The sequence below is a fragment of the Falco peregrinus genome, chromosome 14, assembly GCF_023634155.1.
Source record: "Falco peregrinus isolate bFalPer1 chromosome 14, bFalPer1.pri, whole genome shotgun sequence".
Taxonomy (NCBI): Eukaryota; Metazoa; Chordata; class Aves; order Falconiformes; family Falconidae; genus Falco; species Falco peregrinus.
The window spans coordinates 23,512,051-23,535,636 of record NC_073734.1 but is presented as its reverse complement, the minus strand read 5'-3'; the positions used below and the strand labels follow the sequence as shown (position 1 = coordinate 23,535,636).

The 23,586-nt window shown below is 66.3% G+C and overlaps 3 protein-coding genes across 4 annotated transcripts in view; 1 reads left to right on the top strand and 2 right to left on the bottom strand.

Annotated features, from left to right (window-relative positions):
* Positions 1 to 302: 302 nt before the first annotated feature.
* Positions 303 to 4,512, top strand: LOC129785662 (probable D-lactate dehydrogenase, mitochondrial). Its single transcript, XM_055818934.1, has 11 exons — positions 303 to 392; positions 538 to 650; positions 1,331 to 1,472; positions 1,548 to 1,689; positions 2,284 to 2,443; positions 2,509 to 2,708; positions 2,791 to 2,919; positions 3,631 to 3,758; positions 3,838 to 3,928; positions 4,002 to 4,113; positions 4,187 to 4,512. Exons 1-11 carry the CDS (start codon positions 330 to 332, stop codon positions 4,350 to 4,352), a joined length of 1,446 nt encoding a protein of 481 aa, XP_055674909.1. The 5' UTR covers positions 303 to 329; the 3' UTR covers positions 4,353 to 4,512.
* A 225-nt stretch (positions 4,513 to 4,737) lies between these two features.
* On the bottom strand, positions 4,738 to 11,703 carry BCAR1 (BCAR1 scaffold protein, Cas family member). 2 transcript variants are annotated; one of them, XM_055818933.1, is made up of 7 exons: positions 11,551 to 11,703; positions 9,918 to 10,622; positions 8,500 to 8,661; positions 8,164 to 8,268; positions 6,589 to 7,737; positions 6,300 to 6,389; positions 4,738 to 5,923 (listed from the first exon to the last, which is right to left on the bottom strand). In XM_055818933.1, the coding sequence occupies exons 1-7, from the start codon at positions 11,560 to 11,562 to the stop codon at positions 5,408 to 5,410; spliced, it is 2,739 nt and encodes a 912-aa protein (XP_055674908.1). In that variant the 5' UTR covers positions 11,563 to 11,703; the 3' UTR covers positions 4,738 to 5,407. The 2 variants fall into 2 exon arrangements, with proteins under 2 accessions (XP_055674908.1, XP_005233530.3); XM_005233473.3 differs by lacking the exon at positions 11,551 to 11,703 and having other exon boundaries at positions 9,918 to 11,428.
* A 7,124-nt stretch (positions 11,704 to 18,827) lies between these two features.
* The window catches only part of CFDP1 (craniofacial development protein 1), a 66,759-nt gene continuing 62,000 nt past the window's right edge, over positions 18,828 to 23,586 (bottom strand). The window contains exon 7 of the mRNA XM_055818556.1: positions 18,828 to 19,583. Coding sequence (XP_055674531.1) covers positions 19,493 to 19,583 — 91 coding nt within the window. The 3' untranslated portion in view covers positions 18,828 to 19,492. The remainder of the gene's footprint in view (positions 19,584 to 23,586) is intronic.

Genomic DNA, 23,586 nt, shown 5'->3' with positions numbered 1-23,586 from the left:
GGGCAGCGACCCCGGCCGGGTGTGGGGCCCCCTGGGCGGGCGCGGGGACACCGGGCGCGGGGACACGGGGCCGGGCTGGGAGCACGTGGCTCCCGCGGGGACACGGGGCCGGGGGGCGCGGGTGACCCCTTCCCGGCGCGGGCCGGGGGGGCCGGGGGGGCCGGGGCCGGGGGCACAGGGCCCGGCGGGGGGGGCGCTGGGCGCAGCCCCGGGGCCGCGGCCGGAGCCACCTTAAGGCGGCGGCGGCGGCGGCGGCGGCGGGAGGGGGCGGGCGGCGGCGGGGGGGCAGGTCCCGCCCGGTCCCGTCCGTGCCCGTGCCCGTGCCCAGCATGGCCCTGCGGCGGGGGCTGGGGCTGGGGGCGGCGCTGTGGCGCCGGGGCTGCTGCTCCAAGGTGGGGCGGGGGGCGCGGGGGTGCCGGGGGGCGCGGGGGTCCGGGGTGTGGGGTACCCGCCGCGGCCCCGCCTGTGGGTGAGGGTCCTCCCGGTCGGACCCCCCGCCCCCGCCCCCGCCCTGACGGGGCCCTCGCCCCCCCCCAGCGCCCGCTGCCCCCCGACTTCGTGGCGGCCCTGCGGGCGGTGGTCGGGGCCCCCAACGTCTCCACGGCCCTGGCGGTGCGCGAGCAGCACGGCCACGACGAGTCCATGCACGCGTGGGTGCCGGGGCTGGGCTGGGGGCGCTGGGGAGGGGAGGGGTCCGGGCAGAGGAGGGGTGGGGGAGGGGAGGGGTCCGGGCAGGGGAAGGGTCTGGGCAGAGGAGGGGAACCAGCATGGGGAGAGGCCGGGTCTGAGCAGGGGAGGGGTCTGCACAGGGCCAGGCCGGGCAGGGCAGGGTCCCGGGGCAGGGGCAGCGTCTCCCCCGGGGCAGGGTCCCTCCCGGTGCCGGGTCTCCCCCGGGGCAGGGTCTCTCGGGGCTGGGTCTCCCCCGGGGCAGGGTCCCTCCCGGTGCCGGGTCTCCCCCGGGGCCGGGTCTCTCGGGGCTGGGTCTCCCCCGGCGCAGTGTCTCTCGGGGCTGGGTCTCCCCCGGGGCAGGGTCCCGGGGCAGGGGCAGCGTCTCCCCCGGGGCAGGGTCCCTCCCGGTGCCGGGTCTCCCCCGGGGCAGGGTCTCTCGGGGCAGGGTCCCTCCCGGGGCAGGGTCTCCCCCGGGGCAGGGTCTCTCGGGGCAGGGTCCCTCCCGGGGCAGGGTCTCCCCCGGGGCAGGGTCCCTCCCGGGGCAGGGTCTCTCGGGGCAGGGTCCCTCCCGGGGCAGGGTCTCCCCCGGGGCAGGGTCTCTCGGGGCAGGGTCCCTCCCGGTGCCGCTCCCGGGCAGACCCGTGCCCGCCGTGCCCCCCAGCTGCGCGCCCCCGGACGCGGTGGTGTGGCCCCGGGCGGTGGGGCAGGTGCAGGAGCTGGCGGCGCTCTGCTACCGCTGCCGCGTGCCCATGGTGCCCTTCGGCACCGGCACCGGCCTGGAGGGCGGCGTCAACGCCGTGCAGGTACGTGCCCCGGCCCCCCGCCCCCCGGGCCCGGCGTGCCCGGCCGTGCCCAGCCCCTGCGGTGCCCCCCGCCAGGGCGGCGTCTGCTTCGACCTGAGCCGCATGGACGCCGTGGCGGAGCTGAGCCTCGAGGACTTCTCGGTGGTGGTGGAGCCCGGCGTCACCCGCAAGGCCCTCAACAGCCGCCTGCGCGGCACCGGGCTCTGGTTCCCCGTCGGTACCGTGGGCAGCGGGGCGCGGCCGGGGGCGCGGGGCCGGGGGGCAGGCCTAGGGGTGCTGGGGACAGCGGTAGGGCGGGTGGCGCTGGGAGTGCTGGAGGGACTGGGGTGCCCGTGGGGCTGGGGGCGCTGCGTCCGCAAGAGTGCGGGGCGTCCCCAGGGGCGTGGGGGTGTCGTGGTCCCAGGGCCCCTGAGGGTGCCCATGGGTGTGCCGTGGTCCCCGGGGTTGCTGGGGAGCCCATGGGGCTGGGGTGCCAGGGGTGCGGCGGTCCCCGTGGGGTGCTGGGGTCGCCGTGGTACTGGAGGGGTTGTGCCGTGGTTCCAGGGGTGTCAAAGGGTGCCCATGGAGCTGGGGTTGCCGTGGTCCACGCTGTGCTGGGATTCCCGTGGCACCGGGGATGCTGTTGTCCCAGAGGTGCTGCAGCTGCCCGCAGGTGTGCCGTGGTCCCGGGGGTGCTGTGGGGCCCCACTGAGGTGCCGTGGTCTCCGCAATGGACAGGGGTGTGGTGGGGCCGGGGTCGCGGGTGCTGAGCGGGGGCAGCACGGGGGCTCACGGGGCCCCATCACATGTCCCTGTCCCCGTCCCCCCGCAGACCCAGGGGCGGATGCCTCGCTGTGCGGCATGGCGGCCACAGGCGCCTCGGGCACGAACGCGGTGCGCTACGGCACCATGCGGCCCAACGTGCTCAACCTGCGCGTGGTGCTGCCGGACGGGCGCCTGCTGCACACCGCAGGCGCCGGGCGCCAGGCCAGGTGGGCGCTGGGGCCAGCCGGGCTGGGGGGGTCCGCGCCGGCGCCTGCTCACCAGGCTCGTGCAGGAAGCGCGCGGCCGGCTACGACCTGACGTCCCTCTTCGTGGGCTCCGAGGGCACCCTGGGCTTCCTGACGCAGGCCACGCTGCGCCTGCACCCCCTGCCCGAGGCCGTCGCCGCCACCGTCGCCACCTTCCCCAGCGTGCGGGCGGCCGTGGCCTGCACGGTGCAGGTGCTGCAGGCCGCCGTGCCCGTGGCGCGCATCGGTGGGTGCCGGGGCTGGCGCGGGGCCGGGGCTCCGGGTGCCGGTGGTGGTGGCCGGGCTCAGCGCCGCCGCCTCCCGCCCAGAATTCCTGGACGAGGTGATGGCAGATGCCTGCGGCCGCTACAGCGGGACGGGGCTGCCGGTGGCACCCACGCTCCTCCTGGAGCTCCATGGCTCCCGGCAGGGCCTGGCGGAGCAGCAGCGGCAGGCGGGTAGGGATGGCACCGGGCTGTGGCTGGGGGCTTGGGGCGGTGTGGGGGACAAGTGCTGGGGATGGGTGCTTGGGTGTGGGGGCCGTGGTGGGCACCCACAGAGAAGGGATGGGCGCCCAGGGTCAGGGGGCCCAGCGGCGTCACGGGGAGCAGGACAGTGCTGGGGGGCCACGCCATGCCTCTGGCGTCAGTGACAGGTGTGCAGGGCCTGGGGCAGGGTGACCAGGGTGCCTGGGGCAAGGCGCGGGTGCCCAGCAGCGGGGGTTGTTGGTCCTTGGTGTCCCCAGGGCAAGGGACGGGTGCCCAGAGCGTGGGTCTGGGGGGCCGGGGTCCACGGGTCCTGTGGGTGTGGGCGGGTGCGTCTGGCCGGGGATGGGGGACCAGTGTGCCCTGGGGGAGGGCCGGGCACCCAGGTCTGGGGACAGGGACACACACCAGGGGTGGGTGCCCAGGGTGGTACCTGGGAAGTCACCAGGGTGAGGGGTGGGTGCGTGGGCTGGGGGTCTGCTGGGGGGCCGGGGACCCGGGGCTGTCCCGGGGGGGCCGGATGAGCGCCCAGGGAGAGGGAACGGGGGCTGTCCCAGGGGTACGGGCGGGTGCCTGGTGCCGGTGCCAGGGTTGCGGGGCGGGCGGGCTCTGGGGGTGCTGGGGCGAGGGCCAGGGGTGCGGGGGGTCCCGTCGTGCCCCGTGGCAGGGTCCCGGCCCCGGCAGAGGAGATGGTGCGGCTGAACGGCGGCTCTGTGCCGGCCTGGTCGGAGGAGCCGGAGGAGCGTGGGCGGCTGTGGGCCATGCGGCACAGCGCCTGGTACGCCGCCCTGGCGCTGCGGCCCGGCTGCCAGGTGAGGGCCGGGCACGGGGGCGACGGCGGCAGCGCCCCGCGGAGCCACATGTGCCACGGCTCTGCCCTGCCCGGCCCAGGGCTACTCCACGGACGTCTGCGTGCCCATCTCGCGCCTGCCCGACGTGGTGGTGGAGACCCAGCGGGACCTGCGGGACTCCGGCCTCACCGGTCAGCGGGGCAGGGGCTGGGCTGGGGGCTGCCACGCTCCGCACCGCTCCCCGCCTGACCCGCGGCCCCGCAGGCCCCATGGTGGGACACGTGGGCGACGGCAACTTCCACTGCCTCCTCGTCTTCGACGCCCGGGACCCGGCCGAGGCGCAGCGCGTCCACGCCTTCGCCCAGCGCCTGGGCAGGTGGGCCGGGGGCGCCGCGGGGGGCCGTGGGCACCGGGGGGTGTCCCTGTGCTCTGACGGCCCCGTCCCGCAGGCGGGCGCTGGCGGCGGGGGGCACCTGCACCGGGGAGCACGGCGTGGGGCTGGGCAAGCGGGCGCTGCTGCGGGAGGAGCTGGGCCCGGAGGGGCTGGACACCCTGCGCCGCATCAAGGCTGTGCTGGACCCCCACAACCTCATGAACCCCGGCAAGGTGCTCTGAGGGGGGCAGCGGCACCCAGGCGGGCCAGGGGCCACAGCCCCCAGGGTTGTGGCTGGGCTGGGCTTGCTGCCCTGCCCTGCCCCCTGTCCTGTTCCCCCAAATCCTCTCATCCCCCCTCCTGGGGGTTGGGCACCCCCAATAAAAACCCTTCTGCACCAAAGTTACCATGCGCCATGATGTCTTTTTTGGGTGGGTGGGGAGGGAACAGGGACAGGCTCCCTCAGCCCCTCCTCAGGGTTTCCCTCCCCGTGGCTGGTTCACACAGATACCCAGTAGATGGGGGGGGCCTGCAGTGTGTTCTAGGCAAGTCTTTATGCTGCCGGGCAAGGGGCAGGGGGCTGCGTTTTGGGGGGCTGCAACTCCGGGAACCAGTGGAAGCTTCCCCTGTGTTTAAAAGGCACCAATTTTGGTTTGCATTTCAGTTACAGCTGGTACGGTAGCAAAACCCAAGACGTGAGAACATACAGGTTAGATCCCTCCTGGCCCAGCCCCCTTGTCACACCTTAGCCCCCACCCTGGGGACACTTATGCACAGCCCCCAGGGCACGGGGTGAAGGTACAACCCATCCCTGCCCCACTGTCCCACCAGGAGGGGTGGCTTCCACACCATTACACCCTGCTGGCTGCCAGAAACTGGGCTGGAGTCCCCCCAGCAGCAGGGCAGCCGCAGCATCGCCCCCAATTGCCAGGCCCATCGCAGTCTTGATTCACCGGGGACACGGCCCTGTGGCCTCCAGGCCACCAGGAACAGCAGGTTTTTTTTACGGAGAGAGGACAGCGGGGAGGGAGCAGGCACAAACCTGCCGCCCAGCTTCGCTTTGTTACAGGTACGGCTCCAAAACCAAGTCTGGCCTCTGGCCAGAGGGAGGAAGAGGAAGGGGGACAATGGCTGCAGCCCCTCAACCCCTCTACCAGCAGAGCCCCAGGCCCCCAGTGCGCGTAGGAGTCTCTATGTACATGTCTGCTTACACCGAGACGAGAGGGCTCTCGTGGAGGGCGATGGGTGTCTGGGTACAGGGTGGGGGCTGTGCGGAGATGACGGCAGCCCAGGGCCGTCACATGGCTGCCAGCTGGCCCAGCACCATCCTGAACTGCTGCGTGCTGTTGGCAAGGTCCTTGACACGCTCCACCATGTCCTGAGAGGCCGCAGGAGAAGGGTAGTGGAGGGCGGCCGCCTTGGTGGTCACCACGATCTCCTTAAGCATCTCGCAGAGGAGGTTGCTGTAGTGCATCGCCTTGTGCTGGACGTCCTGGGCCTTGGCCTGGCGGGACAGCGTGTCTCCGATGAAGACAAGCTTGTGGGCACTGAGGATGACGAACTTGCTGTGGGCCACAAAGATCTTGGGGGGCTGGTTGGTGCTGATGGCGGTGAAGAAGGCGTCGACAGCATTGGTGAGCGTGGTGAGGTTGGCCTCACACTGCTCCAGGTAGAAGAGGAGGAGCTGGCGGTCGGCAGGACACAAGGTCCCACCGCCCCGTGCTGGGCCAAAGTGCTGGGGGGGGCTCCAGTTGGACAGGTCGTTGTCAATGGGACGTGTCACCTCCTGCTCTAGCCGCTCAAACTGCTTCAGCTGTGGGAGGGACCGGGCGTGAGGCAGGACGGCCACCAAGACAACGCCTGCGCCCCTCCCTGGAGCCACCAGCACTGGTGGCCATGGCCACCAGCCCTGGATGACAGCTGTGCCCCAGGGAAAACAGCATTGGACAGTGCCAGCCCCGGGACAGCCGTGCCAGGCTCCCCACCAGGAGCAAGGTGCCAGTGCCTCCCGTGCCAGTACTGTGCCACTGGAGAGGGGCGAGCCAGAACCCACTGCGGGGACAGCCACGCAGGAGGGGGCCGTGGTGCAGACCGGTGGCGGGACGGGGGGTACAAGGGCAGCCGGACCCAAGGCCCCCCCTGCCCCAAGAGCTGTGCCCAGCAGCACCTGCCCACCCTGCCCCTGTTACCTGCTGGTGCTCCAGCTGGTCCTTGCTCTGCCGGATGATGTTGCCTTTCTCCAGCAGCTCCTTCTGGGTCTTCTCAAACTCCTCCTTGCCCTGCAGGGAAGGAAGGGGCATGACACGGGGGTCAGCGACACCAGCCTTGCAGGGAGCAAGCCCCCGCCTGCCCTGGGACACCCCTGGTCCCCACAGTCCTCAAGTCAGAGGGTAAAAGTGAGATGCGGGTGACAGAAGCACCACACCAGAGCTGCCCAATCCCCCTGTGCCGGGGAGCAGCCCCCCTTCCCCTGCCCACCTGGAGATGAACATAGTCGTAATCCTCCATCCAGCCACTCTCGCTGTTCTCGTAGGGCCCGTCAGGCGACTCCTGGGCCAGCAACTTGGGCGGGGAGGGCAGGGGCCGGGACTGGATGCTGCTGGCCTTGTCGGAGGGGTGAGGGGGCCCGTGGCCACCGCTCTCCGCTGCCGGCTTTGTCCGTTTGAAGAGGAGGGAGGCATTCCCATGCAGGAAGGAGGCCAACTGCTTGGTGTCATCGGGGACGCCGCGCGAGTGCATGACGAAGTGCTCCAAGTCATCCGTGCCTGGCTTGCCACTGGCCAGGGCGCTCGGGGCCCAGTGGCAAGCATCCAGCGCTTGGCCGTGCCGTGCCAGGGCCTGGTAGACCTCCTCCATCTTCTGCAGCTGCTTGCTGAGCTTGGTGTAGAGGGAGCGGTCAGAGGCCTGGGCAGCATTGCCCACCGCTCCCCGGGCAAACTCTAGTAGGTCCCGGAGGGCTGTCCGGACACCCTCGGCTGCCCCGCGGATGCTGGCAGCATTGGCCTCCATGTGCTCGGGGCTGCGCCAGTTGGCGCTGATGAAGGACATGAGGTAGGAGACGGCGCCGCCGACACCATGCTGGAGCTTGGCCAGCGTCTCCATGGCGGCATCCAAGTCCAGGGAGAACTCCTTGCCGGCTCCCTTGGCTGGCTCCTTCACAGGCACCACGTCCAGCGAGGATGTGGAGATGTTGCTACGGGTGCTGCCCGTGCTGGAGGCAGAGAGGCGCTTGGTGTCGGTGCCCTTGGCCTCACGGTCCACTTGCGGTGGGACATCATAGATGTACTCGCCCTCCACGTCCAGGGAGCACTTGCTGGGGGCGTGCAGGTCCCGGGGCACGTCGTAGACCTCCTGGGAGGGGAAGGCTGGCCCCCCCAGCTTCTTGAGGCTGGGGGGCACATCGTAGATCTCGTGGGAGAGCGGCGGTTCAGGGGCACCTTTCCCGGCTGCCGGCGGCACATCATAGACATCCTCCGGCAAGTAGGGCTCCTGCTGGGCCAGGATCAGCGGGTGGCGGGAGGGGTCGAAGCCTTTCTGCTTGGTGAAGGCAGGGGGCACGTCGTAGGTCTCCTCCCGCGCCGGGCCATCCGGCACGTCCTTGCTCACCGAGGGGGGGACATCGTACACCTGCAAGGGCAGCGGCAGACACTGTCAGCGCTGCTGGAAGAGCCAGCCTGGGTCACGCGTGGACGGGCTGCACTGTGCTGCAGTGCACATAAGCACCAGCACCAGGAAAGCAAGACAGCGCTGGGTGAGCACCAGGATGGAGCCGTGCACCCCAGGGAGGCTGGCACAGCCCTGCCGCTGCACTCCTGGCCTCCTGCATCCCGTCTGGGGCAGGAATCACAAATCCACCATCAGCCCAGGTTGGGAGGAACCTTGAAAAATCACTGGTCCAACCTCATCCCCTAGATAAGGTCATCCAGCACCCTGTCCCCCGGCACCCTGAAAGCCTCCAGTGCCAGAGATGCCACCACATCCCTGGCTGTTCCAGTGAAAGATTGTTCTCACTGTAAAAATGTGTCTGTCTCATATGGTCTCAGCAGCACTTACAGTTTGGTGAAGGTTCTTCTCCACGCTGGGGGGCACGTCGTAGATCTCCTGCCCTGGGTCCTGTCCATTGGGACCCTTCACTGCCATGGGGGGGGTGTCATAGACCTGAATGGGGGGACACAGGGTGGTGTGTCAGGGATGGCGTGGACACCCATGTTCTCCCAAGGTGCAGCCAGGAAGGGTGGAGGTGCCAGAAGCAGCCCCAAGGCCCATAACGTGCCCAGCTTTGGGTGTAATTTGCCCAGGTCTGAAAATCAGGCTGTGCCAGAGCGTCTCCCGTGCTGGGAGATGGGAGCCAGAGACCCTTCCTTCCCCACACCCCCTGCCCAGCCTCACCTCCTGGCTGAACTGGCTCGGGCCCCCCCCTCGGACAGGTGGCACATCATAGATCTCCTGGGAGCCCGCAGAGAGGAGGTGGCGAGGGAAATCGTACTCATCCTGCTCACCCTTGGGGGAGTCATAGACGTACACTTGTCCCACGCGGGTGGGCACCAGCACCTGGCAAGAGGGAAAGGGACGAGGTGGGCACCGCCAAGCATCCCCAGCCTGCCCCCCACCCCGCATCACCCTCCCCAAAACCCAGCGATGGGCCTGGAGAGATGATGGGTGCCAGATCCCGTACCAGACCGTCTGGCACCGGGCAAACCGGTGCCCACGGGAGGGCGCTCCCCAGCCGGGCGTGCACGATTCTCGCAGCAACGCCGGGGAACGGGAATGATATCACCGGTTATTTATAGCGGCGAGCCTCTGCGAGAGACAAAGCCCAGCCGGCAGGGCCGCGGCGTGCAGAAGGGAATGGCCGATTTGGGCACCGAGCTGCGGGCAGGGATCTGCCAACACCCGCAGATCCCTGCCCGCAGCTCGGTGCCCACCTTGCCATACCACGGGGACACAAGAGCAGCAAATAACCAAACCCAGAGAGTCATGGCACCCTGCCCAGCCAGTGCCATGGACAAGAAGGGCTGAGAAACTGGCAAAAGTGCCAGACTGCTCCTCCCTTTTAGGATGCTCCCTGTGCCCTGGCCAGGATTTGGTAGTGCCCCCTTTCACCAGCTGCATCCCAGAAGCATGAGTCAGGGTAGTCTTCCCAGAACACACGATGCAGAAAGCACCTCGCTTCCCTTCCCTGGCATGACGTGCCAGGGAAGGGGCAGAGCCAGAAGGAGCCCAGTGTCCGGGACGTAGCCGTTAGGCTGCTGGCTCACCCTTGCCTCACCAGTAAATGCAACCGGCAAGTGCTGGCAGGCTCCCTGGCATGGCCGGGACACGCTGGCACTGGCTGCCTGCCCCTGCCCACGCTCCCAGGAGGAAGGAAACATCACAGCACTGTGCCAGGTACCACAGGTACCTCCATAGCTGCAGGATCTGGCCAAGGGGCACCTCCAAGCAGCTCTGGGGTTACCAGAACCCCACGCCTGTCCCAGACATGGCTGCCATGCCCTTGGTGACACCGGCAGAACCCACGTGAGGGACCAAGAAGACCCAAATGCCGAACACTGTACCAGCCCCAAGCCCAGTAGCCCATGCCAACCAGGGCACCTCAGCCACAGCAGGGATCTGTGCCGGCACAGCCGCTCCTGCCGGCGGTGCAGGGAAGGATGCCCACGCACCCCATGACGGGCGCAAGGCTGCCCGCTCAAAGAGACAGTGCTGGGTGGTAAGCACGAGCCCTGCAGTCCTGCCACCCACTCACCACCATGGACTGCAGAGCACCCCGTAACTACACTGCCACCCCTCCAGTCCCCTTGTCCTACCTTCCCCTGGGGCTTGTGCCCTTCCCAGCTCCTCATGTCCAACGACGGGGGCACCTGGTAGATGTCCTGAGCCTGACCAGCTGAGGAAGGAACCTGGTAGACATCCTGGGGGGGGCTGGCAGAGCCCGCGGGGTACGCCTCTGCCACTTGGCCCAGGGATGGGGGCACCTGGTAGATCTCCTGGCCCAAGCTGGGGAAGGCGTGGGGAGGCGTCTGCTTCGGGTAGGCGGGGGGCTGCTTAGCCGGGGCAGGCGGGAACTGTCCGGTGGGTGCCGAGCCCGGGTAAAGACCCTGCTGTCCCTTGCTGGGGACCGGCATCAGGTAGACGTTGTCCCCTTGGGGGGCATAAGCAGGGTGCATGGGGGTGTACTGGGAGGCGGGTGACAGCGAGGTGAAGCCCCCTTGGTGGTGGTAAGGCAGGGCCGGCTGGGGCAGCGGTGCCTGCGGCGGTGCCTGCCCCTGCACCGGGCCAGGTGCTTGCTGCTGCTGCTGCGGCTGCTGCTGCTGCTTCTTGTCGTACATCCCCACCAGGATCTTGAGGCGGTTCCCGGGGACGATGCCCTGCCGGCCGTGGAGCGAGCAGAGCCACCAGCCGTCCAGCCCCTGCGTGTTGCGCTCCAGCACCGTCATGATGTCGCCCTTGCGGAAGGAGAGCTCGTCCGGGGACTCGGCCACGTTGTCGTACAGCGCCTTGGCCAGCACGTTCTGCAGGAGAGCCCCGCGGCGGGGCGGTGAGCCGGACCCCGCCGGCCGCCGGGGGGTCATCCCGGCCGCCCCCGGAGCCCCGCGGGGCTGTGCGAGCGGGTCCCGCCGGCTGGATCGCCCCGCTCCAGCCGCTCCGCCTGCCCCGCCGGAGCTCAACCCATCCTTCCCGAGGTGGTGCTGGGAAGGGGCCGGGCCCTTCCGCCTCCCCGGTGCCGGGGGCCTCCTCCGCCTCTCCCGCCCCTTCCCGCCGCCGCCGGGGAGGAAGTGCCAGGGCGGTGAGTCAGCCCGAGCCCTGGCCACCGCCGCGGCCACCGCCACGCCAGCCGCTGCGGGACCGGCCCCCTCCGGCCCGCGGCGCGGCCGCTCCCCCGGCGGACACGGGCTGTGCCCCCACATCCCGCCCGGGCCGTGGCGCGGAGGCACCTGCCGGACACTCGGGCCCGGCCGCCGCTGACCGGTGCCATGGCGGCAGGACAGGCCGCCGCCGGCCCTGGGCTCCCGCCGCTGCCCGGGACGAGGGACGGACCCGCCGGCTCTGCCGCCCTTCGCCGGCCGGGTGGGGGGGGCTCCGGCTGCCCGCGGCTGCCCGGTGCTGCGGCTCCCGGGGCCGGCAGGGAGGCCGAGGCCTGCGGCCCCGCCGGGGTCTGCCCACGGCTCCCGCAGCGCCGCCGCCCGCGGGCAGGGGGGAGCCGGGACAAGGCCCCACCGGTGCCTCCACGGCGGGGCTGGGCCAAGGTCACCCGAGGGGGCCCGGCCGCCCCGGAGCCGGGGGGCGCTGCCACGGGGCGGGCTGCGGGCTGCGGCCTTCCTCCTCCCCCTCCGCGCCCCCTCCTGCACGCCGCGGGCCCCCCGCCGTTACCGCCGGCCCCACGTCCTGCCCGGGGGGCCCCCGCAGCAGCCCCGCTCCCCCAGGCCGCGCCCCGCTCACCAGGTAGTTCATCTTCCCGCGGGGCCGCTCCGGCCCTAGCGCCGCTCGGCCGGGGGCCGGGGCCGGGCCGGGGGCGGCGGGGCGGGCGGGCGGCGCGCTGGCGGCGGCGGCGCCGTAGGGATCATTATAGCGCGGTGCCCGCCCGGGCCCGGCCCCGCCCGCCCGCCGCCCGCGCCCGCCCCCGCCCCCGCCCCATTGGCCGCGCCCGCCCCGCTGGCCCCGCCCGCCCCGCCGCCTGCGCCTGCCCCATTGGCCGCGCCCGCCCGCCGGGGGTGGGGTCGGGGAGGGCGGGGCCGGGGCGGGGCCATCCCCGGGGCGCGGAGGGGAGCGGGCACGTAACAGGTGTGCAAAGGGTGTGCAAAGGACATGCAACGGGTGTGTAAAGGGCGTGTAACGGGTGTGAAACGTGCGTGCAACAGGCGTGCAACTTGTGTGTAACGGGCGTGCAATGGGCGTGCAAAGGGCGTGCAACGGGTGTATAATGGGTGTGCAACAGGCTTGTGAAGGGCATGTAACGGGTGTGCAAGGGCATACAACAGGCTTGTAACGGGTGTGCAAAGGGCGTGTAACGGGTGTGCAAAGGGCATGGAAAGGTGATGAGTGTGCTGCGGTCATGGGAGCACCTGTGTGTGCACAATGGGCATGTAATAGGAGTGCAACAGATGTGCAATGGGCATGTAACAGGCATGCAACGGGCGTGTGCACAGCGGGTGTGTCACGGGGGAAGTGGTGCCGTAGGAGTGTGACGGATGGGTGTGGAATGGGGGGTCACAGGTGGGTAACGGCCTTCGAGCCGTGTGTGCGTGTGTGCGAGGGGGGGCCGTGGGGGGAGGGGTGTGGGGAACGCGTGCAGCAGGCACGTGTGCAACAGGTGTGCAGTGGGTGCATGACTGGGGGGTACTGGGTGTGTACTGGGTGTGTACTGGGCGGGTGTGTAATGGCAAGGGGGGCACAAGGGGCAGGTAAGGGGTGGGGGGAGGTGCAGTGGCCGTGTAAGGGGGGAGTACGTGGCAGGTGTGTAAGGCGGGGGGTGTGCAATGAGGGCAGGGGCAGCACAGGCAGGGGGGCAGCAGCGTTGCTCCCCAGCAGCCCCCCGCCTTCCCCAGCTGGGGGGGTCACCCCAGTCCCACCCAGGGGTGGCATTGGGAACAGGCACCTTGGCTTTGATTCCTTCTCCCTTCTTCACTTTCCCGTGCCTGCACGGCCCATGTGCTGCTCTGGGGTGGCGGCACGCATGGCGTACCATGGTGTACATGGCACAGTGCGGCACACATGGGACACATGGCACATCGTGGCATGCATGGCACACATGGCACACCACAGCACGCATGGCACTGCGTGGCACACATGGCACAGCATGGCACACATAGCACAGCGCAGCAGCCGGTACGCTGCCTGCCCGGCCTGTTCCAACAGCCTGGCCACGTGGCCCATGGGCACCCCAACAGCCGGCGAGCCCGGGCTTGCAGCCACTTGCCGAGCTGTGGTCCCTGCCCGCCACGGCACGGGGCCGGGGGCAGGCGGGGAGGGTGGCCACAGGGCTTCCAGCGAGCTCGTGGGAGGCGCGTGTGAGCCACAGGGCGTGCTTGGGCTGCAGGACATGGGCCTGCATGTCCTACTGGCCATGCAAGCTGCATGGGTGTGCATGAGCTGGAGGACATGTGAGCTGTGCAGGGGCATGGGAGCTGCGGGACACGCAGGAGCTGCAGGACATACAAGCTGCATGAGTGTGGACGAGCTGCGGGGCACGGGCAAGCTGCGTGGAGGCGCATGGCCCGTGTGCACACAAGCCGCACGGAGCGGTGCAAGCTGCGCGGCCGCTCGAGGGGCACGGGGCTGCGTGTGCCTGGGGCAGGGGGAGTGCAGGGTGCCCCGTGGGTACGCAGGGCTTGTGTGGGTGCAAGGCGCTGAGGGAAGGCACGCCGGGGCAGCCAGGCAGCCACGTGGGCGCGGGCATGAGTGGGCGGCGGGCAAGCCTGCGTGAGAACCGCGGGGCTGGTGAGCGAGCGGCGCTTGGCAAGGCCTGTGGCCCCCGCCGTGGCATTCCCTCTTGGCCACGCTGGCCCTCGGGGGTTACCTTTGGGCCACGCCAGAGCGCGGCGGTGGAGTTGAGGCTAGATTGCAAAGATGTGCCCTTCCCCCAAAAGTGGGGCTCATTTTGCTCCCTGGGAGTCACCACTGCTGTTCCCCGGCACCGGCCCCTGCTCGGAGGCAGTTCCCCTTGCATCCCTGGCAGAAGGGGAAACTGAGGCATGGCCAAGGGCGGGAGATATCCGGCGGTGGGGGCTGCGGTCATACCCACAAACCGCAGCCGCCCTGGCAGGCACGGTTGATGGGCTGTGGTTTCCTCTTGCTGGTGACAGCGGTGACGGTAGTGACAGCACAGGGGCTGAGCCCCATGGGCAGACCAGGGACGAGCTCCAAGCTCCCCGGCCCCTCTCCCACCAGCACAGCTGATCCCACGGGCTCACGGTGTGTTTGTGTGTTTGCTTCGGACACCCTGAGCCCAGTGAGGGCCGGCCCGCTCGGCAGCGAGGGTCTCTCCTGGGACCCCCGGGGCATCCCCAGGGCAGGTCTGTCACCAGCAGCTTCAGGCAGGCGCCCAAGGGCCGCAGGCTCCCTGCTTTGGTTCTTAAAAGCAGCAGGGGTTTTATTTTTCCCCCTCCCCGTGGCGATGCTCAGATCAAAGCATCCCCTGTCGATACCTGATCCAGGCCATTTTTGGTGCATTGGAGCCAAAATTGCTGCTCGCATCTACTGAGCGCCCTGAGCTGGCAACGGCACCCACAACCCCCGGCTTCCGCAGCCAAGCGCCCGGGGGGTGACAGGCACCAGCAGGTCTCCCTTTGGCTTCTCCCACCTCTAACAGCAAGAAATGCCAAAAAGAGGATCAGAAGTGGAGTGTTACGGGGGCCCTCCGGAGCTGGGGGTGCTCAGAGCCGGATCGGCTGGTCGGAGCATCCCGGTGCTGCTGGCGGTGGGGTATGGTGAGAGCCCCACTGATCCCACACCCTGGTTCTTCACCAGCTCCGGAGGACACAGGGCTGGGCATTTTGGGATGGATGCTGCTTGGGATGCAGGTTGCCCCAGCAACGGTTGCTATGGAAAACCCTTTGGCGGCAAAATCTCCAGCCGTATTCATGTGTCCGTCATTGCCTTTGGTAGAGTCCCTGGTGTCCGGCGCACCAGGCACGGCCGGCTCCGCACCAGGCAGGCTGCCGCTGCGGCTGTGGGGAGCTGCCTGTGCCGGCCCGGCTCTTCCCGGCTTCTCCCGCTGGGTCCTGCTGTGGGGAGGTGTTGGAAGACCCCAAAGCCCATGGCGGGCATGCATGGAACTGGGAGAGCAGGCTGTGCCATGCCATGTCACATTAATTGGCTAATGGCCAATTAGCACCCTGTTGGCCCAGCCATGCCCCAAACGTTGGCTGGGATGCGTTTTGGGGACCCCACACCAGGGCATAGCTCTGGGACAGTGGCACGTCCCAGGGAAGGGATGGTGCTGGGACATTTGTAGGGCTGGAACTGTCCCCAGTGGGAGTGGTGGCTCCGGACAGGGCTGCCTGCTCCTGCCCGCAGCACCTGCCCGCAGCCCCACCAGGTCCGTGCTTCGGCAAGCCGCCTCCCGCCTCCTGGAGCGGCAATAGGATTACATGGGACTGAGTCTCCTAGCAATGAACGGAGAAATAAATCCTATAAGGCAGGATGGGATTTATTAGACTTCAATATTCTGGAAATAATGAGGACATTTCTCTTGGCTTGTGATATCATGGGACCCAACAGGATGACAACAAGGATTTATCCCCACGCCTTTCCGTGGCGCTGGGTCGGTTATTAGCTGTGGAGCGGAGATGGAAGGGGAGACCGCTCGCCTTGCCAGAGAGCAGGATGGCGGGGCACCCCCTCATCCCCAGGAAAGCCGAGGCGGAGCGCAGGCCTCGGGCTGCCCGAACAGTGGTGGCTCTGTTCATCTCCCCATTCATCCCCCGGTGAGGGCTGGCGCTGATCCTCGCCCCCGGCCAGGGCTCACTGCTGGGAGTGGGCGGCTGTGCCACCGCTGGAGCTTCAAATGCCAGTGGCAGCACCCGCCAGCGCCGGGATGCCCCGCGGTGGGGACCCTGGCTCAGAGACCCATGAGCCACCCCGTTGCTTCCTAAGTCCTAACCCTCCGCAGCCAGAGACCCCACAGCGCTGCCCGATGGAACATCGCTAAGAGGAAAAGAGCGGGGAGAGGCTGAAAACAGCAGCCTGGAGGAGAGGACAGGGTGCGCCCAGCACCACCTCCTGGGCACCAGCCCTTCCCAGCCCCCTCCCCATGGGGAACTGCTGCCCCGGCTGTGGGGTGATGCCTCCCGGGGCCAGCCCCGCGCTCTGCTCCCTCCTGCTGCCAGCCGCAGCACCACATGCCATCACGCTTTGCCCATGGTGGCTTGGCCATCCCCAGATCCCACCATGGTCCATGGGACAGCCTGGCAGGATGCACCCCCGGGCAGCCAGCTCTCAGCCTGCTCCCATGCTGGGAGCCGGACATTTATTCCCACATCCCTATCACCAAAGCGGCTTTAAAGGCATGCCGTTACCTCCCCAGACCGTGCCGAGCGGCAAGCCCACGGGCACAGCTTGGACGCAGCCGGTTTTGCTGTGGCTCTGGAGCGTGGCGGCGGCAGCAGAAGCCCCGACCATCGGGGCAGGCAGACACAATCGCTGCCTTGTCTGGGGCCCGGCTGCACAAGAGGCTCCTTCAGGCAGCTGGGGAAGGGGGAGCTCCCCGGGGCAAGGTGATGCTCGGGCCACAAGTGACTCCTTGCAGGGCCAAAATTTTCCCAAGCAAATGCCCTAGGTGGGTCCTGACCCACAGAGGGCACGTGAAGCATCCTGGAGAAGATGGCTCAAGGTGGGAATGACTCAAAAGAAGGACCCACACCTCCTGGGAGCTTTGCTCCTGCCAGAAAGCTCAGGGCTGGGGGGGTGCTGAGGGCTGCTGGGTGCTGGGGCCACCCTGCCTTCGTGGGAAGGCGGCTGGGCAATGGAAATAGCAAGCAGAGTGGGGTTTGGACTTTTTATTTTTTTTTTTTTTCCTTTCTAAGCAGCCAAGCTGTGTTTTCTGGAGACCTGTAAATCACTCCTCGTCTTCAGGAAAGAGAGGCGAGGAATACATGATCCAACCGAGCAAAAACGCGGGACACTTGGGATTTCGCACGGAGGAAGCCAGGAATCAGCCCCAAGGCTGGAGGCTGCCTCCCGGCCGTCGTGCCGAGCCAGTCCCGGCTTGCCAGGCTGGGAGCTGGCACCGCAGCCCCGCACCCTCCGGCCAAGCCGGACACCTGGGGAGCCCAGCGCAGCGGGGAGCCCAGGCCCTCGGCCACCGCTGCTACACCGCACTTTTCCAGCAGGTCAGGTTGCTTCCAAGATTTCAAAATTTTCCACATTTGCTCAGCTGAAGGGAAGGAAAAATCCCAGAGAAGAGAGGCTGGAGAGTTTGTGGAGTGCAGAGCCGGAGCTGGCAGGTGGGATCCGTACTGGGGGTCACTGATTTTCCCAGTTTACCAGTGCACCGGTGGAGGCTGTGCTGGCCAGATCCCACTAACACCGTTAGCACTAAACCCTAAGCCACTCCCAAGGCACTCAGGGCCCGATGCTGCTGCAGGGCTCTCCCTGGACACAGCCTTAAAGGCTTGTAGGAGCAGGGCTGGGCTTGGTGCCTCCAGCCTTTTAGATCTCCAGAGGTTCCCGTGCTGCATCTCTGTTCAGCTCTTGCTTGAGAGCAGAATTATCTTCCATTTCTAACCTACTTTTTCACCCCAAAACACTTCCGAGCTGCTGGAGCAGAACGCGCCACCAACCACAGCTGCCTCGGCAGCCCGACGCGGTGGGCAGCACCCAGCAGCAGCTGGGACACCCACGCCGCGGCAAAGGTTTCGGTTGGCAGCCCCCAGGGAGCCAGCCACCACGGGACCCAGCCTGCGCGGGGTGACACGACCCCTTCCCACCTCTGCCCGGTGTGCCAGGCCCCAGGACCGCAGCCAGGAGGGCATATTGGGCACAGAGGATCCCCAGCACCCCCGCCACCCCTCCTCAGCCCCAGCAAAGCGCGGCACAAGGCAAACGGTTTCCCCAGCTGCCTGGCCCAGTGCTGCCAGCGGCCCCAGCCCTCGCCACCCTGCCTGCGCTGCCCTGGCCGAGCTGCTGCCGTGCCTCTCGCTGCCAGCGAGGATCAGCTTAAAAACAAGGGCTGCGGTGGGGGCCGAGAGGAGAGAGGGGGCCAAGGACGTCCTGCTGCCCCAGCCGGAGCAGGAGCAGCCCAGGGAGCCCAGCAGCGCCCGCCTCACCCCGCAGCTCGCCCCGAGCTCCAGCCCCGGCTGCCAGCCAGGAGTCCTGAGCTGAAACCTCCCCACAGCGGTGCCCTGGACAGGGACTCCAGTTGTTTTTGCAACCAAAAGCAAAGCAGCAACTGGCTTGGAAGCATTTGGAGAGGAAAACATATCATCACCCCTGTTGTTTTGTTTCTGTCCAATTTCAGGCTCGTTTAAGCAGGTCCATAACAGCTGATCCTGTACATAACAGGGCGCCAAAGGCTGCAGCTCCCCCGAGCACGTGGTGTTTTGTTCTCATCTATCCCGCAACGCGGCCACAGAGCAAGGGCTGACTCAGCAGCAGACACGTGAGTCCAAAGCCGAGACCGCGCTCAGAGCCGCGGGCAAGGGACCAGCGGCAGCACCACAGCGAGGATGGGGCTCGTGCCGCTTTCCCCCCAGCACAGCACCAGCACGGGCTGCCCCACCGAGTGGGCTCAGAGCATCCCATGGGGAAAAGCCAGCGTGCACGTCTGCTCCGAGGACGTGCACGGGCCAAACATTGGGAGCTGCCAAACTCAGCCAGCGCCAGACCAGAAGGGGTGGCCGAGATGACGGCGTGTTGCTGGCCTCCAGCTCCGGCCACTCGCTCCACACCCCGGTGCCTCAGTCTGCCCTCCGCAGCGGCTTCACCGGCTGAACGTCCCCGCATGGCCGTGCCTTGGGTGGGTGTACTTACTCCTGCAGCTACAGCGGGACTACGTTACCCCCATCACCCCCCAGTTCTGGCTTTATTCCCACTGCCAGCCCCTGTACTGCGGAGGGAAAGCAATCCAAGCACTCGCTCCGACCCTCAGGCTGCTCTCAAGGCAGACACCAGGCACCTGAGCAGGGATTTTCATGATCACAGACACTCCTTACAGTATGTGGCACTTAATTTCTTTGTCCTCTGCTTCCTGCACAAACCACGCAGCCAGCACGCAAGTGTCGGGATGGAACACTTTATTCACATCAATGTTTAGATCCTGGCCCGTCCTGCCTGCTGCAGCTGCTCCCACCTTCTTGACAGCATGAGCAAGAAAAGATTTCTTCATCAGCTTGCTTAACCCCCCCTCCAGCATCATCAGACCCCACAAACAAGTACAGACAGTTGAGCTTTGTCCGGACAAGAGCACAGCACGGAGGGGCAGGGAGTGCTGCAGGGCTGGCAGAGCCGGGAGAAGGGCTCCAGCTCACAGCCTGCGCACGCACAGCAGCCGTGAAACCTTCCCGCAGCTCCGCTCTCACCACCAAATACACCAATCCAGGTTTATCCAAGGCTCCAGCATCCTCCCGTTGCCAGAAGCATCCAGGGTTGGCAAAGGATGGGTGCCACCATCTCTTCTCCTTGGAAAGCTGCCTGCCAGAATCACACCGGTTGCTTCTGTCACCTGCTGGGCCATTTAACCCTTAAAGTGCGCCCTGCCCACTGACAAATACCCTCCCCAAACTATTACAGTAAAAGGAAAAACCTGTATGTACGTTGAGACATACAGGCTGAGTCTTGGGTAGAGAACGGCTTCTGTGCTTGGTGGTCCGGCGGTGGCTGGCAGCCCCCAGCCAGCACTGGGGCACAGAAGGGAGCAGGATCCCCTGCGGCCACCCCCGGCACATCAGGGCTTCATCCTGCTCAGTCTGATGTCGCGTTCGATTTCGAACTGCCTGTGATCCACACGCTCCAGGAATGCTTTCCTCTCGATGTACCTGCAGAGAGGCAGAGGCTGTAAGCAGTGCCCGCAGCGGCCAGCGCTCCCCCCAGCCCGGGGCAAAGCCGACCCCGAGGGACAAGCAGGGAGAAAGGCATCGTCTGCCTCCCTCCCTCTCTCTCCATGCACTGAACATCTATGGACACCAAAGCTGCTCCGTGGCCTGCTGGGTGTCTCCTGGGGTCCCTGTAGGCTGCAGACAGGGGCTGGCTGCTCCTGGTTTTGCTCTTCTCTTACAGCTGGGAGATGTCCTTCACAAACCACCCCTGGATGGGCTCAGGGCAGGTCCTGGGCAGGAGAGGCAGCCCTGATGCTCCTCCCTGGCTGCCCAGGTGACCCTGCCCACGCACCCCTCAGCAAAGAAAGCATCTCAAACCCAACCACAGCAGCACCATCCGCAACGCAAGCTGATAACAGGCACAGGGAGCATTAGGGATGCAAACAGCATCACCCAGCAAGCCTGCAGCAATGCAGGGATTCAGGCCAGGGGTTTCCCAGCCACAGACCAGCTCCTAACCACCACCGAGTATTTACTTCTCCCTCTCAGGGAGGCACCTGAGCGCTACAAGGAAGAAGGCAAGCACGCCTGCGCCTGAAAAAGCACCTTGCTGCTCATTAATGGCATGCAGCTGAATTTTAATGAATTTTGCTGCAAGCCCTTGCCACAGATAGCCTGGGGCTGTGCTACTAATTAACCTACAGAGGGAGTGAAATTGCAATTCAAAACAGGAGCTGTAATTGAATCATCACAATTGTTTTGCATTTGTTCCAGGGCGGCAAACACACGGCTGTCATGACAAGGTCATTATGCTCAGCACCGGGTGGGAGATGCCCCAGCCACTGCCTTTGGCTTCTCCCTGCCGGTCACTGCTTCTCCTGCACCACAGCTGGTGCCTGCTAACCAGAGGAGCCCATTGCTTGAAAGCAAGACCGAAGGCCGCAGGAAAGATGAGGGTCAAGAGGCTCTGTGAGTTTTCCAGGCTCCTGGGGCACGAAGGTGCCCAAGACCCAGCTGCATGGGAGGGTGGAAGCCCCCTCCCACCACCAGCAGCGGTCCCTCTAGGACAGAGTGGCTCCGCTGCCTTTGGTGACAAGGTCTCTGCTTTCCGTTACAGCTATCGAACCAGTGCTGAATGTGGTCCCGGCACTAGGGTGCCTTTGCCCTTGCTGCGAGGGACTGCCCTGACACTCCTGCCCACCCAGTCAATGGAAATTAATTAATCCAAATTCATTTCAGCGAGTGATTCCTCCCAAGTGGCTGAACAACCCGCAGAACCCTGGTGCCACCCCATTCCCATCGCAGCCTGAGCCCGTCTCACACTGACACAACTGAACTGGGTCAGCTCATCTCTCAGGAGCAGGGGCCCGGCGTGGCGTAACGCAGACGATGCCCCGGCCATGAGGAGGTATTTTTCTGGACCCCTACCCTTGCCATCGGAGGAGGGCTGGGCACGGAGGCCCCCTCCCCAGGCCGGCTCAGGAAAGCGGGCAGGGGAGTGCCGCTTCCCTTCATCCCTGCAAGCAGGGAGGTGACCCGCTCCCGGGGCCGGGCTCGGGGAGGCCACAGGAAGGAAGTCGGGGGGGGTCACGCTGGATATTGCAGTGTGTCATATTGCTGGGCGTGTGGTTTTCCTCCCCCGCCGCTGTTAAACACCAACCGCAACCACGGCCGGGAAGGCAAGGGACAGGGGTTATGCTGGTAACCCGCGAACACCCCGACTGCTTGGGCAGCGACAGCCCGAGCTACTGGATTTGAAGCTCCTTTGGCCTCTCTGTGACTGCCTTCTCCCAACCCCAGCCTGGGGTTGGTGCCTTCCTCCTCCTCCTCCTCCTCCGCCATGGCTGCTTGCCTCTCCAGTGGGCAGGGACTGGCTCCTGGGGGATCGATATGGATCATGAACCAGGAATGTGGTCTCAGGGCCACAGGCAGTAGCTCTGCATGGGGAAGGAACCACGGCGCGTTACCCAGTGGCCGTTGTCCTTGGCTGGCCACGGTAAAGCACCGCAGGGGCCAGAACCGAGCCGGCGAGGCACTACGTGTGCACGCACCGGAGTTTATGGGGCAGGCAGCCTGGAAACGAGCCCAGCCGGCCTGTCCTGCACGCACACGGCGGCTGGAGGTGCTGATGGACACGAGCAGGGAAGCAGCAGGGCTGCAGGGTCGGCGCAAGGCCCCCTGCACCCCAAACTCTGTGCCTGAGCCGTGGCTCCGTCTCTGGTTCCCAGCGTGCAGCCAACAGCACGGCGCTGCCCAACGGCAGTGCAAAGTGCACGAGTGAGCCGCGCACACCGCCCCGTGCTTGTCTGAACAACCTTTGCTACCTGAATCAATACCTGCCTGTAAATGATCAGCCTGCGTGGCAACGGGGCAGCTGTGATCCGCAGCGGAGGAAGGTAACTTTGTTGGGAGAAGAGGTTGTCTCTGCTAATGAGGGCAGCTGCAAACTGCTCTGGGGAGTGTTTCATCAGCGCTGCCTGTCCCCTGACAGTCACCACCAGTCACCCGGGGCAGGCCCAGCACCCAGAGCAGGGCTGCTCCCCCGCTGGGCCTGCCCTACAAAGGCGGCCCAATTAAGAGGCCGCTACACATTTCCATTTACAAAGCACATCAGTGAGACCAACAGCAAAGGGGATGGCTGCCTCCGCTCCTTACTTCAGCCCCTCCTGTCAAATCCAGGACAGGCCCTCAGGACCTGACACAACCAGGCTGCGCAAGCCCAGATCCTGCTGCTGGGGAAATGCGAATCACCGGCTGGGGCCAGTGATGCAAGGGCAGAAAATCAGAGGCAAGGGTGGCCACAGGCAGGGGGTAGCACGCAGCCCCTCTGCCTCGGGATTCCCGGGGCCAGGCTGCGGCTGGCTGATAACCGGCATCAGTAGCAGAAAGATGCCGCAGCCCCGTTGCTCAGCTGGCCGCCGGCGTGCTGGCCGAGCATGTGCCGCTGCTGGAGAACGGGAGGTTCGAGGCACGAGGAGCTCTGGGCTGTGAACAGCAGCTTCTGCAAGGTTACTGTGAAGAAGAAATTGCGCCTGCCTTCCGTTCTGAACAAAAAGAAATGCCTCCTGCCTTCGTCGAGACATGCACGCACCACCTCTGTAGTGCGCAGGCACGTGTGGCATTGGGCAAACACCTCCAGGAGCAGGCTGTGGCTTTCCTCGTCAAGCAGACCTTGGCAATTACAAAGCAGGACACATGGGGATCAGAGGTTCTTAACGCCCGCCTGCACCAGGGATAAAGGCAGCACCTTGCTCCCCCCTGCCCGGGTTGAAGGGTTAACAACCGCTCACGACAATTTTTATAGAGATGTGTAAATGATTGCTCATTGAAGGGTGAGCAGAGCCTACATTATTAAAGGGGAAGAGACAGCTGCAGAAGGGACAACAGGCTCCTGCAAAGTGACCTGACGCCGGCAGCAGCTGTGTCTGCACGCTCTGCCCCGCGAGGAGGCCGGCTGCTCTCTAACGGTGCAGCACACTTCACTCCACGGGCGTTTACAGGTAGCCTGCAAGCAGAAATGCAGGTGCTCCTCCCCTCTCCCTTCCTTCACCTTGAAGGTGGAAGTCATTCACAGTGAGCACGTACTTAGTTGATCCCCTGGCACCACATGCCCAACTAGCACAAGTAGATTTGTGAGGAGTGTCTGCAGTTATCACGGCATCATGTTTCTCATTCGTTTAATGACAAAAACCGCTTGCCAATAGCCCAGTGGATTTTCTAGCCTGAGATGTGACAGGCAGCAAAACCCAAAGCTGTCCAAGCTTACAGATGCTCTTAAAATTGCTGCTCTGCTTTGCTGATCTTTTTTTTTTGGTGCTGATTCCTTCTTCAGCTTTCAAGGACCATTACGTTAGCATCTCTGAAAAGGTCTGCCAGGCGTGAAGAGCAAGCTGTCCTGCTTGTATGGGGTGGGAAAGGAAACTGCACTGGCCAAGAAAGGTTGACACAAGGTTTGAACAAGTAAGAGATGCCACAGAACGCTCACGCAGGGCAGCCTGGCCTG

Bases quoted from the DNA above. Each gene is read 5' to 3' on its own strand.
- LOC129785662 (XM_055818934.1), top strand. From the start codon at position 330: ATGGCCCTGCGGCGGGGGCTGGGGCTGGGGGCGGCGCTGTGGCGCCGG. The intron at 2,920-3,630 runs GTAGGGATGGCA...CGGCCCCGGCAG, and splicing joins GGAGCAGCAGCGGCAGGCGG to AGGAGATGGTGCGGCTGAAC. The intron at 3,929-4,001 runs GTCAGCGGGGCA...GCGGCCCCGCAG, and splicing joins GCGGGACTCCGGCCTCACCG to GCCCCATGGTGGGACACGTG.
- BCAR1 (XM_005233473.3), bottom strand. From the start codon at position 11,018: ATGTGGGGGCACAGCCCGTGTCCGCCGGGGGAGCGGCCGCGCCGCGGG. The intron at 8,269-8,499 runs GTGAGGCTGGGC...CCCCCCATTCAG, and splicing joins CGAGCCAGTTCAGCCAGGAG to GTCTATGACACCCCCCCCAT. The intron at 7,738-8,163 runs GTAAGTGCTGCT...CTGCCCTTGCAG, and splicing joins AGAAGAACCTTCACCAAACT to GTGTACGATGTCCCCCCCTC.